The 14,948-nt window shown below is 38.8% G+C and overlaps 2 protein-coding genes and 1 non-coding gene across 3 annotated transcripts; 1 reads left to right on the top strand and 2 right to left on the bottom strand.

Moving 5' to 3' along the window:
• Positions 1-325: 325 nt before the first annotated feature.
• Positions 326-431, bottom strand: LOC122703580. The gene has a single exon (XR_006343531.1). It is a non-coding gene; the product is annotated as a U6 spliceosomal RNA (small nuclear RNA).
• A 4,304-nt stretch (positions 432-4,735) lies between these two features.
• LOC122694327 (olfactory receptor 2AG1-like) lies at positions 4,736-5,668 on the top strand. Its single transcript, XM_043902980.1, has one exon. It carries the CDS (start codon positions 4,736-4,738, stop codon positions 5,666-5,668), a length of 933 nt encoding a protein of 310 aa, XP_043758915.1.
• Positions 5,669-12,795: 7,127 nt separating this feature from the next.
• Positions 12,796-13,719, bottom strand: LOC122694277 (olfactory receptor 2D3-like). The gene has a single exon (XM_043902849.1). It carries the CDS (start codon positions 13,717-13,719, stop codon positions 12,796-12,798), a length of 924 nt encoding a protein of 307 aa, XP_043758784.1.
• Positions 13,720-14,948: the final 1,229 nt, after the last annotated feature.

The raw sequence follows: 14,948 nt of genomic DNA, 5'->3' as shown, positions 1-14,948 counted from the left end.
GGGTCTTTTCCAATGAGTCAACTCTTCGCATGAGGTGGCCAAAGTACTGCTCTACAAATATTAATAGGTTCATCAGTACCGTTTTTCCAGACACCATATATACATGTTCAAATACAACATTTGTTTTCCTCTTTCTGACTTACTTCACTCTGTATAACAGGCTCTAGGTTCATCCGTCTCACTAGAATTGACTCAAATTCCTGTGTATGGCTAATATTTCATTGTATTAGTATATATGTACTACACCTTCTTTATCCATTCATCTGTCAATGGACATGTAGGTTGCTTCCATGTCCTGGCAGTTGTGAATAGTATTGCAATGAGCAAAAATTTTGAACACTTCATGAATCTTTTGTCATCCCTGCACAGGGGCCACACTAATCTTTTCTGTATCGTTCCAATTTCAGTATATGTGCTCCCAAAGTAAGCACTTTTATTCACTTTTAATCAGAATTTAAAGATTCTATATTTTATCGCTTAACAGAATGAAAAATGAGAATAAAATTGGGAATGAAAATGGATTAGTCACAGTGGAAAACAGTTCCTTATCAACTTAATGCACTTACCATAACCGAACAAGCTCACTACTAGGTACTTACCCAAGTGAATAGCAACTTATGTTTACTCAAAAACCTATATGTGAATATTTAGAGTGACTTTTTCCACAAAACAACAGAAACTGGAAACAACACAAATGTCCTTTAACTAGTGAATGGAGAAACAAATTATGATACACCCACACAACTGAACACTGCTCAGCAAAAAATGGTAACAGACTATTAATAGCAGAATTTGGGTGAAGCTCAAACATATGATGTTAAATGAAAGGAGCTAGATTCAAAATATCTGAAACCATTCATATAACATGCAGAAAAACACAAAAATAGGAGCAACAGTAAACAGATCAGAGTTGGCAAGAATTTGGGTGAGGGTGGGATATGAACACCAAAGGGTAACAGAGAATTTGGGGAGTCAATACAACTTCTCTATTTTGATTTTGATGATGGTTATATGCTATATATATTTGTCAAAACCTGCAAAATATGTACTAAAAATGGTGAACTTTCCTGTATGAAAATTGTACCTTAATAAAAATGAAAAAATGTGGGAAATAATAATTGGAGATAAATATATATGAAGCTTTTAATATTCTACTTCGACAATCTTCTTTAAATACCAATAGGAAAATTCCCCTGCCATCTTTTGATTTTTGTCAAGAATTTCAATTGTACTGTTTTGAAATACAAATATGTTCATTATTGGTCAGTTAAAATTAGCAACATATTTATTGAGTCAATTTCCGTGTTCACTATTGCTTCCTGTATTATAAACATCCCTAGACATCACATTTTTCCTTGCTGAAATTATTTTATTGGGGCATCTTTGGTGGCAAAGTCTTGTGCTTCTGTTTGCAATTTGTTTTCACTCTCTAGTGGTTATTTATCTATGCATAGAGAGAACTTCAAGTGGTCAGTTATGTTCCCTCATTGCTTTTGAAGATGTTTCTTTCTTGTCTGATTACTGTCAGTGAAAACTCCACTATCTTCTGTCTGTATCTGTCTTTGTCAGTGGGAAATCTGTCATTTTTCTCTGAGAGCATTTAAAAGATTTTCATTAACACTAACATTCTCCAACTTCAGTACTGTCTCTATTTCTTTTTATTGTTCCTGCGCAATATTCACAGATTTGCATAATAACATACAATAACAGACAATAATAACATCAAAGACACATACTTATGTAGAGGATACAACAGATTGCCAGAGGTGGCTCAGACGGTAAAGAGTGCACCTGCAATGCAGGAGACCTGGGTTTGAATCCTGGGTTGCGAAGATCCCCTGGAGAAGGGGACAACTACCTTCTCCAATATTCTGGCCTGGAGAATTCTGGCTTGGATTGTAATTCCCCCAGGCCTGGGTCACAAAGAGTCGGATACGACTGAGTGACTTTCACACAAAGGTCAATGAAGGGAAGACCTGGTAATTACAGACTTCACAGAACAAAGCCATATTGAATTAAATGGTCTAGTCTAAGAGGATGATAAGAGAGGCCAGGGTTATGGAGGTGAGAAGCAACATTCCACAGATGCCCTAAAACCCACCTTAAATCTGGGGTAGAAGGCTGGCTGGCCAAGAAAGGGACCTTTGCTTCCTGCTCAGTTCTGTCAGTAATTTGGAAACAGGCCATCAGTGCCTCCCTTAGGCGACATAGAAACCCAGGGCCTCCAAGCTCATTTAGTGAGAGAAGAGTGCAGGGAGACAGCACCAGGAAACAGGCCCAAAGGGATTCATTACCATCCTGTTTCTATCACCAGCATTTCTAGGGGAGACCATTTCGGCTGAGAGGTTAGGCTATCCCCTCTAAACACAGGGGTAGAATAGAGGGGGTGGGGTTATGGGATGAGGAAACTGGGCAGCTTCCCCCAGGACAGGCCCTGGCTTGGTATTGGCCCCAGGGACAGTGAGATCAGTCATTGCTGGGTCTCCTTTGAGCAGCCCTTCTAATATCTACTTTCTCCAGATTCCCACTGCTTTCATATTTTTTCCCCCAGACCTCAGCAAGAGTAGCATCAGTACCCATGAACTTTGTCTGACAAATGCATCATGGCTAGATGAGACACTTACTTGAGGAGCTGTGTGACAGAAGCAGTTTCTCCTAATTCTCTACAGGTTTGAGAAGAGGTAAGCCATATTCTTGTTCTATAGAAACTTCCAAGGCCCAAGGACTCAATTAGCTCTCTATCTGTAAGTGCCACATTTCCAGAGCACATCTGTAGAGGAGCTGAAGGAACAGGAGTCCTATACTTCTCTTGGTCAGACTCCTCAGACTTCTAATCCAACTTAGCGAAAATTTCACAAATTTACAAATTTTACAAATACTGCTGGAAAGGTCTTATCTTCCTTCTCTTCATAGAAAATTTATTTTACTTTATTTTATTTATTCAACTCTTTTGACTGCACTGTACTGCATGTGGGATCTTGGTTCCCAGACCAGGGCTTGAACCCTTGCTCCTTGCAATAGAAGTGCAGAATCTTAACCACTGGACCACCGGGGAAGTCCCCTTCCTTCTCCTTTTCTACTGGATCTTCCTTGACCCTCAAACAATCCCCTGGGTAGTCAGTGTGGTTAGGCAGCTGGGTTTCTCAACCACCTGAGGTAAGAATATTGTCTCACTTTCAGGGATGTGTGCAGCCTCTTAAAAGATGACACCCAGTGCAGACCTAAGAACCTCAGCTACTCTGTCTTCTAGGATCTCTGGTGCTTGGGCTCTATACCTCATCCCAACTCCCTCTATTCTTGGCTTTCTAAAAATGAAGAGGAATCAGTGAGGACTGATGGAAGATTCTATGCTACATCCCAGGCCAGGGTATCTACTTCCTGGTGAAAACATCAGGACCTGTCTTCAGACCCCGTGTACCTTTTCTGGCTTCTGATGAACGTATTTACACTTAGATTATAATAAATGCCTCCAAAGGAACTTTAAAAAGCACCTGATAGGTCTATCACATGCTCTAACACCTTTTTACCATTAAAATCCTGTAAACCCCATAGGGACTAATAGAAACCAGTAAATGTCAAATCTGTGACACTGTAGAGGGAAATGACTTAGAGAAATATGTTTCACTTACAGATTCCTATGTTCAGAGTTGGATTTATCTGTCCGGTTCCTAAGATGCATGAGGCTGATTTCTGTCAACCTCAGATCCCTCTTTGGTTTTCTCCCTGAGATTGGGTACCACACCCCAAGAGCAGCTTCCAGAACACGAACTCATCTTCCTCCTCTTTGTGGCTCCTCAGTCTTGTGTGGATACCCTGGCCCTGCAGGAGGGAGAAGGGGATCTGGATACAGTGCAAGAAGCTAAGATTATTGAGCCTGATTACAACATACAACACAAACTCTTTTGTTTCTGACATCTTTTACCACTTCTGCCCAAAACAAACAATCTGAATTTCCTGAGTAGGTCCTTATTTTTTTGTCATATTTCTAAGTATTCTCAGGCTGACATTTTATCATAACCTGTTTAAAAATGACTCCTTTTTTTTTTTTTCATTAATCCTAAAGGTTTAGCTTTAATAGTGACAGTACCTCAAACTCACCAGTCTCTAGTTTCAGACAGTCTATCATCCCTTCCCTCTTAGGCTCATAGAGTGAGAGCCTGGTCCAGTGAACTAAGTCGGACATACTCTGTCTCTTCTAATGAGGCTGTGACTACAGTTTTGAACGCTGTAAGCAAAGTGAACATAAGTTATTTGGGGAAGTATATTGAGGTGCTTTATTGAAATCACATTTCTGTACCTGTTTTAGTAGTCCGTTTTCAAAATAGGCCTATGCAGAACACTGACTGGGTATGTAAATCATTTGATTAAACATTATACTTAAAACCTAAGTACCAGAAAAATCAGAAGCATGGATGTCAGAATATTGCTTTATTGTTAGAAGGGAGGTGATTTGATCTTTCTGGGGAGATACATATTTCGGTTTTAGATCCTGAATAATATTCTCATGTAGTGACCTCTTACTGTTTAGCTATTACTGTGATGCTTATTCTCCAACTAGATGGGTTCTTCTTATCAAGATATAAAGAGTCAGAAATTGAGAGATCAAGAGGAAAAATCAGTTACCATTGGATTGGCCATCCTACAGGGCCTCTGATGTTACAAAACTATGGAGCCATCATAACAAAAATTCACCAAGAATCTACTTGGTTCTAGGCAACTAAAGAAACAACACAGAATGGAGCACTGGAACTCCACCCTGGGAAGTGGCTTCATATTGACGGGGATTCTGAATGACAGTGGGTCTCCTGAGCTGCTCTGTGCTACAATGATGGTCCTGTACATGCTGGCCCTCACCAGCAATGGCCTGCTGCTCCTGGTCATCACAGTGGATGTCTGGCTCCATGTGCCCATGTACCTCCTGCTCGGGCAGCTCTCTCTCATGGACCTCCTCTTCACATCTGTTGTCACTCCCAAGGCCATCATAGATTTTCTGCTCAGTGAAAACACCATCTCCTTTGGGGGCTGTGCCTTTCAGATGTTTCTGGCACTGACAGTGGGTGGTGCAGAGGACCTCCTACTGGCCTTCATGGCCTATGACAGGTATGTGGCCATTTGTCATCCTCTGAACTACATGGTCCTCATGAGGCCAAGGGTCTGCTGGCTCATGGTGGCCACACCCTGGGTCCTGGCTTCCTTGAATTCATTATGTCATACTCTGTATACCATGCACTTCCCTTTCTGCATGTCCCGGAATATCAACCACCTACTCTGTGAAATTCCACCTCTATTGAAGTTGGCCTGTGAAGATGCCTCTAGATATGAACTCATGTTATATGTGACTGGTGTGACCTTCCTGATTCCACCTGTTGTTGCTATTCTTGCCTCCTACACACTAATCCTACTTACTGTGCTCCACATGCCCTCAAATGAAGGGAGGCAGAAAGCCCTGGTCACCTGCTCTTCCCACTTGACTGTGGTCGGGATGTTCTATGGAGCGGCCACATTCATGTATGTTCTGCCCAGTTCCCTCCACAGCCCCAAGCAGGACAACATCATCTCTGTCTTCTACACGATTGTCACCCCAGCCCTGAACCCCCTCATCTACAGCCTGAGGAATAAAGAGGTTATGGGGGCCTTGAGGAGGGTCCTACGAAAATATATGCTTTGAACACACTTCACCATCTTGGGAGAGCTTATAGCTTGACACCAAAATTCATTCCTCCTCAAAGTCAGAAGTTTTCTGCTAAAAGTGAAATACTTATGACAAAGTATGACTCCACCATAGTGGAGAGTATATCTTTTAATAGAAAAATGAAGAATGTAGCTTTACTTGTCAAATGCTATTTTAAATTGTCTTTCTGTGAAGTAATTTATGAGATATGTATGAGACTGTATTTATTTAATTATTCACTTATTTGTTTTTATTGAATTATATTTGGTTTACAATGTTGTATTCATTTTCTCTATATAGCAAAATGACTCAGTTATATACATATATATATACACACTCATTTTTATATTCTTTTCCATTATGACTTATCTCAGGATATTGAATATAACTTCCTCTGCTATACAGTAAGACCTTGTTGTTTATTCATTCCATGTGTAATGGTTTGATTTGCTAACCCCAAACTCCTAGTCTATCCCTCCTCCTCCTTTCCTCTTCCTTGGCAACCAGAAGTCTGTTCTCTGTGTCTGTGAGTCTGTTTCTATTTTGTAAGTAGGTTCCTTTGTGTTATAGTTTAGATACCACATATATGGGATATTCTATGGTATTCTTCTTTCTCTTTCTGACCTACTTCACTTGGTATGATGATCTCTATTTCCATCCATGTTCCTGTTATGTGCTTGGGCTTGGCTGCTCAGTCATATCCAACTCTTTGCGACCCTTTGGACTGTAGCCCACCAGGCTCCTCCGTCCATGGTATCTTTCAGGCAAGAACACTGGAGTGGGTTGCCACCTGCCTTCTCCAGGGGATCTTCCTGACCAAGGGATTGAACTCAAGTCTCCAAAAGTGAAAGTGTTAGTCACTCAGTCATGTTCAACTCTTTGTGACCCCATGAACTGTGTAGTTTGACCAGGCTCCTCTGTCCATAGAATCCTCCAGGCAAGAATAATGGAGTGGGTAGCCATTCTCTACTCCAGGGGATCTTCCTGACCCAGGGATCAAACCCAGTCCTCTGCATTGCAGTCAGATTCTTTACCATCTGAGCCATCAGTGAAGCCCCCATCTTCCTATAACCACCCTTTAAAGAAGGTTAGTGGGTCTAAAATTTGTATAAAACTCAAGGTCCTTGTCCCTGCTGTATGGTCTTTGCTTAGGTTTCCCAGTTGAAATTTTCTTTTTTGGGACCTTATATTGGTTCAGTATGGACTCCTGCAAGTCAGAGGTCCTGTCCCAAGTTTTCAAAAACTCCTCTTCCCATTTAACACTGTAGTTAATTGGGAAAACAAAGAGTAAATTTTAAATAGAATATGATCAAATAACAAATGCTGGAGAGGGTGTGGAGAAAAGAGAACCTTCCTACACTGTTGGGGGGAATGTAGTTAGTGTAGCCACTATACAAAACAGTATAGTGGTTCTTAAAAAAAAAAAAAATTGAGTTACCATATGCTCCAACAATTCCACTCCTGGACGCCTATCTGGACAAAACTGCGTCAAAAAGATACATGCACCCTATGTTCGTATCAGCACTACTCACAATAGCCAAGACATGGAAGTAACCTAAATGCCCATTAACAGATGAACAGATGAAGGTATGGCACATATATATGGTGGAATACTACTCAGACATAAAAAGAATGAATTAATTCATTAGTTGTTAATTAACTCCATGGGGTCACAAAGAGTTAGACATGACTGAGTAACTAAGCACAGCATGTGATAATTATAATTAATTATTAATATTAAATCAAGTATATAATTAAATCAATAAAATATACTAGTTGTACTCAATATAATTGTTTAATTATAGTTATTCATATCATAATTAAATATTGTAATTATACTTCATTATTAATTCATTCTTTTTTATGGCTGTGTAGTAGTCCATTATATACCTATACCACAACTTCACCCATTCATCTGTTAATGTGCACGTAGTTTATTTCCACATCTTGGCTATTGTGAATAGTGCTGGTATGACCAAAGGGGTGCATGTATCTTTTTGACTTGTAGTTTTGTCCAGATAGATGCCGAAGAGTGGGCTTGCTGAATCATATGGTAATTCAATTTTTCTCTTTTGGGGGAATCTCTATACTGTTTTCTATAGTGGCTGCACTTACATTCCCCCCAACAGTGTAGGAGGGTTCTCTTTTCTCCACACCCTCTCCAGCATTTGTTACTTGATCACATTGTATTTAAAATTTACTCTTTGTTTTCCCAATTAACTGCAGTGTTAAATGGGGAGGGAGGTTTTGCAAACTTCAGACGTGACCTCTGACTTGGAGGAATCCATATTGAACCAATATAAGGTCCCAAAAAAGAAAGTTTCAACTGGGAAGCCTAAGCAAGGACCATACAGCTGATGAGATGTAGTTATCAGGGTCAGGGACTTGAGTTTTGTACAAATTTTAGACCAACTGACCTTCTTAAAAGGGTTTTCCAGGTGGCTCAGTGGTAAAGAATTCGCCTGCCAATGCAGGAGATGCAGGAGACACAGGTTCAATCCCTGGGTCGGGAAGATCCCCTGGAGGAGGAAACGGCAACCTGCTCCAGTATTCTTGCTTGGAAAATTCCATAAACAAAGGAGCCTGCTGGGCTATGGTCCAGTGGGTCACAAAGAGTTGAATGCGACTGAGCATGCACACACGACCTTCTTAAAAGATCATGTTAGCAGCCTAGTTTAATGCCCACACTAGTAGTGGTTTGAATGTATTTGCATCATGTTCACTCCTCCTTTTTCCAAGCATCAGCCATCATGGAATCTCCCCTGTCTGGACACTCCAACAGATGTTTTTTATTTGTTTATTTTTGCTTGTTTTGTTTTTGACATGGAGACTTTTTAATGCTGCCTAAAATTCCAAAAGTACTAAAATGAGTAAAAGAGAAAAACAAGGCATCAGCAAAGGTTGCAAGTAAACAGCTATGTTTATTATTTCACGATAAACAAGCACAGAAACAAGACTGGTTTTCCATTATCTCAAGGTTATATTGAAATATCCTTACACTTGTAAAAGGTATGTTTGACATGTATAGATGTGTGAGTCTACAGATATGTATTTATGCTGAAAAGGAGGACTCACATGAACATACAAATACACACTTATTCTTTAGTAGCTTAAATATGCTGCGCTGCTACCATTTATAGTACAACAAATAATAGACATTGTTTTCTCTTTTTGCTTATTGACTCCAGTAAATCCTGCTGGTTTCATCTATACAATACATTCCAAGTGTGGGCACTTGTTGCAGTCTCTCCCCAAAGCATCTTAGTCCAGTCACCATAATCTGTTGCCTATTGTTCCACAATAGCTATTTCTTATTTCCATTCTTGTCCCTCTATAATCTGCTTTCTCCCTTTCTCCTTCCTTAAACTATTTATGATGGTTTAAGATTGACCATCATAAACATATCAGAGCATTTCACTTTTCAAGAAGGATACACATGATCTTGCTGTGTCTACCCAGTCCATATATGAATCTGTGCTCTCTTACATTCACTCTAACTCCTTTGACCTTCTTATTGTCCATTACACGGTTCAAAATTATTTCTGCTTTAGAGCCAGTTAGTAGCTATTCTCCTAGCCTGTGATGTTTTTCTGTCAAATCTGCTTGTCTTACTACTTCTTGTCATTCACATCTTAAAAATCTTAACTTTTCAAAAAGGTTACCGATTAAAGTGTCATGCACCCAAACCAAAAGGCATTATCACACACTGTGTTTTAATATTTTTCATTGTATTTATCATTATGTAAAACTTTCTTACACCTTGGTTTACCTGCTCACTCTCTGTTTCCGCTTTCCAAAATGAAAATTCCATGAGAGCATGGACTCTGCTATGTGTGTGTCATAGCTTCTTCTCCATAAAAATTGAGGTATGAATATAGAATAGTCTCTATAATAGCAATGTATATGCATGTAAGTGCCTGTATATATCTTCACTGATGAAATAGAGGAACATGCTATGTTTGTACATACAAAGATTACTATTTTATTTAAACACAATATATTAGTTTTTTGCTAAATAACCTATAAATTCAAAGTTATAACTATCAAAACTTTAATGGCATTTTTAAAAGTGAATTTGGATAAGCTAAGAGGTAGAAAATTGTAGAATAGATGATATATAAGAGAGATGTCCTACCAACTAAAACTATAGTAATTGAAATATAACAAAGTGTAGTAGCTGATAAATATGCAATATTCATATTGAAATTTAGTATATTTTATGGTGTATTTGATATTAATGGGAAAAGATGAGTAACCATACTAGAAAAAATGGCTAAATATTTAGGGAAATAGTACCATATTAATTCATAATACATGAATATATATATATTCTCCTAAAATAAATTCTAGATTTTTTAAAGATCTAATGGTTAAAACACAGTCTAATGTCAGGCTGTCCACCCCAGGTTCATGTCCCTCTTCTTTCTGTGCATATATGGGACCATGTGATTGAACTTCAACCAATGGAATATGATGTGTGCTCCTTCTCAGGCACAAAACCTACCAATGAAAAACCTTTTAATCTTCATTTTTCTGGATATTGACATGCAAGATAACCATGAAACCTGCAAATAGCAGAACTTCTGTCAACCTAGGTCTATACATCTTCCACTCCATCTCTCAACTAGAATTTGTATAAGTGAAAAATAAGCTTCTGCTTGTTAAACCACTGAGATTTGAGATTTATCTGTTAGAACAGGGATTGATAAACACACCTGGGGAAGTTTATGGGCCCACATTCATCTTTGTATTGTCTATGACTTGCTGTCCCACGGCAATAGTAGTTGTGATGGGACAGTGTGGCCTGCAAAACCTAAATATATTTAGTTTCTACCCCTTTACAGAAAAAGTTTGCTGACTACTATGCTAAAGCAAATAGTATTATTTTACATAAAGGAAAACTGTAAGCAGATTAGGTAGGGGATCACTGTATAAAGAGAACCAGGCATGGCTTCCTTGACATAGGAAGCAGGCATTTTTCACCTAAAACATTTTGTGGTCTAAGTCGGGCCATATTGCTAGCCCTTGAGCAGGTCTCAGTAATTAATGATCTTAAGGGAGCAAAAGAATACAGAAAAGGCAAGAAAAACAAGAAATCCTTCCTTCTCTTGACTTTGCCTTAGCTGTGTCTTTTGACTTGACACCCACCAAAAGGTGAATCCAGATTTGGGGTATCAAAACTAGAACTAGAATTGGAAGATGACATAGAATATTTTTGTTATATTAAGAGTGAGAAAAGCCTCTTTTAGTAAAAAGAAAAGGACTCTAGCCTTTTACCACCACCCCCCATCACACCTTTATCTGGTTGACTCTTATATCCTTCAGTTTTCAACTTAAAAGTTGCCTCCTCACAAATTGATTCTGTATGATTTCCAAAAGTCTATAATTATGCCATTCAATTATTCTGCTGTAATAATCTTTGCCAAGGTCAGTAGTGACCAAATTGACAAATTCAATAGGCTTTTATCAGTAATACATAAAACTCTGAGTCATTTGAGAAATCTTTCCTGGACGGTCACTCCTCTCACCACATCTGACCCTCCATCTTTTTCTCTGATTCTTGCTGCCTCAGACTTGATTGGCTATACTTCCACCTTGAAATGTTGGTAACTGCAAGGTTCTGTCTTGGATTCTTTCCCACTATCTTTCTTGAACATCACATCTCATCCACAATTGCACTTCAGATTTGCCTTGGGATATTGTTACAAAACATCTGTATTGCCTCCATCTTTGCCACCCCGTGGTCTATAATAGGACCAAGAATTTGCATTTTAATATAACTCCTTCAAGATTGCAATGCATAAGCTTGGTTTTCTGATTAAAACCTTTGGCACATATCTTGAGATATGTCAAATTTCACTTGCAAATATATACAGTAAACTTGAAGATCGATTTCTCTAGCCCATATCTCTCTTTTAAACTCTAGCTTTATCCATTCATTCGAAAACAATGTTTCTTGAGCAATAACAATGGCTGGATACTTTACTATAAATGATAATGTAGAGATCAACAAAGCAGTCACAATTTTTACTGCCGTGGAATTTGCAGCCTAATGGATGACTCAGATGTTAAGCAAATAATTACACAATTGGCTTCTACAAAAGCCATTCCATTACCTAAAATGCAGTGTACAATTTTTAGTGTGCTTAAGAATCACTTGGGACTCATTACAAATGGAGAATCCTAAGATCAACTTCCCTACTCCATCGTGTACTGAGCAATATTTTCAAAAAACAACCTAGGAATCATTTTAAGTCATAATATGTAAAACTATGGTCTGCATTATAAATGTCTTACCAAGGCATAAAGTAGTGCCACAGTTCTCATTTTCTTAACTTCATCCTCATTATCTATTACTGTCTTATAAATTTTCCATATTCAACATTTTCAGAATTACATGATGGGCAAATTCTTCAGTACAAAAAAGAGTGTTTTTCAGTCTAGATTCTGTCTTACTTTCATCTTTATAGCTCATTATTTTCTTAACATATACATACTCTTAGAAAAATTCTGCCATTTGCTGTTCATTAAATATTCTCCCTTTAAAATTTCAGATATTGTTAAAATGAGAATTTTAAGCTATGCTAGAAATATAACACCATCAAGACTTTACTTTTTTTTACATCTATAGCCTGATCTTCCAGAAATATACCTGAAATATATGATATATTCAAAATATATTTGATGAATGCATGCAAGTGCATGCATTTTCAATGAAGAAAATGAATCCATTTGCCAGAAATACATTCTTGTATTTGTGATAGTTTTGTTTGCTTCTTTGTTTTTTTGATGTCCAGTTGTCTACTTGTTTTGATTTCCTTATTAGCTTGTATGGGCTTGCAGAGTAGTGACTGTTTATTCATCAACTTTTCATTTCCTTCCTTCCTTTCTTTCTATATTTTTCTCCCTTCTTTTCCTTTCTATATTACTTTCCTGTGTCTACCAAGGTCCCTTGCTTTGATTAGGCAATATGCTGAACTTATTTGAGAAGACATGTGGGAAAATAGGAGAAGAAAAAAGAAATGTAGGAATGGAATGAAAATGGGGAAATTTTATAATAAAGTCACTTCTCTCCACATCCCTAAAACTGTCATCAAAATCAGAGATTCCCACATTCAAAAAAACTATTTTGCAGTCACCCTCCTGAGAGCCCCTTTGACATCCTTGTTCCTCAGACTATAAATGATGGGGTTCAGCATGGGTGTGACTGCTGAGTAGAAAACAGAAATCACTTTATCTCTTTCATTCATTATCCTGGAGTTGGGTCTCATGTAGGCAAATATTGCTGAGCCATAGAAGAGGACAACAACAGTGAGATGGGAGCCACAGGTAGAGAAAGCCTTGAGCCGTCCCTCCCCAGATTGCATCTGGATCACAGTGGAGATGATATTCCAGTAGGAGACCAGGATCAGGGAGACAGGAGCTAGGAGGATGGCCACACCCATTGCAAAGATGGCCATTTCTGTCCTGTAGGTGTCTGCAGAAGCCAGCTTCAGGAGGGCAGGAGGTTCACAAAAAAAATGGTTAATGATATTGTTGCCTCGGTAGGGCAGACACAACGTGAATGTGGTGTCCACCAGAGACACGAATGCTCCACTGGCCCAGGACCCTATGGCCAGCTGGGCACATACCCAATGTGTCATGATGGTGGTGTAGCGCAGGGGCTTGCAGACAGCTACATACCGGTCATAAGACATCACTGCCAGCAGAGCACACTCAGTACACCCAACCAGAAGTAGAACAACTATCTGTGTTGAGCATCCAGCAAAGGAAATGGTTTTCCTTTTGACCAGGAAGTGGACTAGCACCTGGGGAACTGTAGTAGTAGAGAAACAGAGATCAGCAAAGGACAAGTTTCTAAGGAAAAAGTACATGGGTGTGTGGAGCCTGGAATCTATGTGAATGAGCACAACAATAAGCAGGTTTCCCAGCACAGTCAGCAGGTAGATGATCAGAAAAAGGAAGAAGAGCAGGACTTGTGTGTGTGGGTCCTGTGAAAGGCCCAGGAAGACAAATTCAGTCACATATGTTTGGTTTGCTTCTCCCATGAATATTTAATACTCTTTATAGGTCAGCACCAAGAAAAAAAAAAAGCACACACATATTGACCAGTTAAAAACTATGAGTAACAAGTATTTTATCAATCAATATACAAAACTGGGCCATTGACTTCCAACTCTTATCTGCTTCCAAATGTTAGAAGAGTTTTCTTTTTGCTTGGTAGTTCTGACAGTTGAAATCTATTTCTGATTTTTCTCTGCCCTTGAATCTTTCAGTAGAACCAGAGAGCCAGCAATCATCTTGAATATACTGGATGACCGAGCCTTGGCTGGACTACACATAGTTCTGAGAAGAATATAAGGACTGCTCACAGTACATCCTTCCTTTTATATAAGCTTGGGAAACAAATATACTGCAGTTGCTTTAAACCTGTTAGATTTTTATATTGCAAACTGATAACATTTGTGAAGGCAGATTTTTGTCTTTATATTTACAAAGTAATCCTAAACAAGTGCTCTGAAGCCTGGAAAAGGAAGTTAAAGGAAGGTATTGTTGTTTGTAATCCTGGCCCTTAAATTCACCTGTCATTTGTTCTCATTGTGAAGAGGACGCTGAGGTGCATCAGTAAAAACAGCTGCCTCTCTGTGGTGTCCTCTCAATATGCCCTATTCTGTTCTCCACACTCTTTTCTCTCTCTTTGCACAAAGCCCTTTGGCAAGAATAATACTAATTATTGTATGTCAGGCAATTTCCTGGGGCCAGTCATTATTGTTTCTTTATCCTTTTAATTTTAAATCTTAACTCCATGAATTAATTATTATTATCCCCCAAATACAGAAGATGAAACAGACTCAGAGAAATTTTCAAACTGGCTCCTCTAAGCCTTTGTCACCCTTTCTATATCCTGCGATTATGTTCCTTTCTTACTAACAAACTGGTTGTAGAGAAGGTTAAGGTTCAGCCCAGTTCTCTCCACTCCTTGAAGATAAATCCACAGACTTTCTCCGTTTTAAGGGTTTTAGAGCTCATCCACTATGGCAGAGCTATTTATCAGTTCAATTCAGTCGCTCAGTTGTGTCTGACTATTCTCAACCCCATGAACTGCAGCACACCAGGCCTCCCTGTCCATCACCAACTCCCAGAGTTAACTCAAACTCATATTTATAGGCCCACAAATAACAGGCATATTGGAACATATTTTAAAGCATTTTGAGGTGTCCTGCCTAAAGGACAATAGAGAGAATTCACGGAAAGATATTGAGAAAACTGACAAAGA

This window comes from Cervus elaphus, chromosome 1, assembly GCF_910594005.1.
Source record: "Cervus elaphus chromosome 1, mCerEla1.1, whole genome shotgun sequence".
In the NCBI taxonomy this organism is placed as follows: domain Eukaryota; kingdom Metazoa; phylum Chordata; class Mammalia; order Artiodactyla; family Cervidae; genus Cervus; species Cervus elaphus.
Note: the sequence above shows the minus strand (reverse complement) of the source record. Positions and strands in the feature narration are given on the sequence as shown.

Excerpts from the sequence above, each read along its gene's own strand:
- LOC122694327 (XM_043902980.1), top strand. The coding sequence starts at position 4,736 with ATGGAGCACTGGAACTCCACCCTGGGAAGTGGCTTCATATTGACGGGG.
- LOC122694277 (XM_043902849.1), bottom strand. The coding sequence starts at position 13,719 with ATGGGAGAAGCAAACCAAACATATGTGACTGAATTTGTCTTCCTGGGC.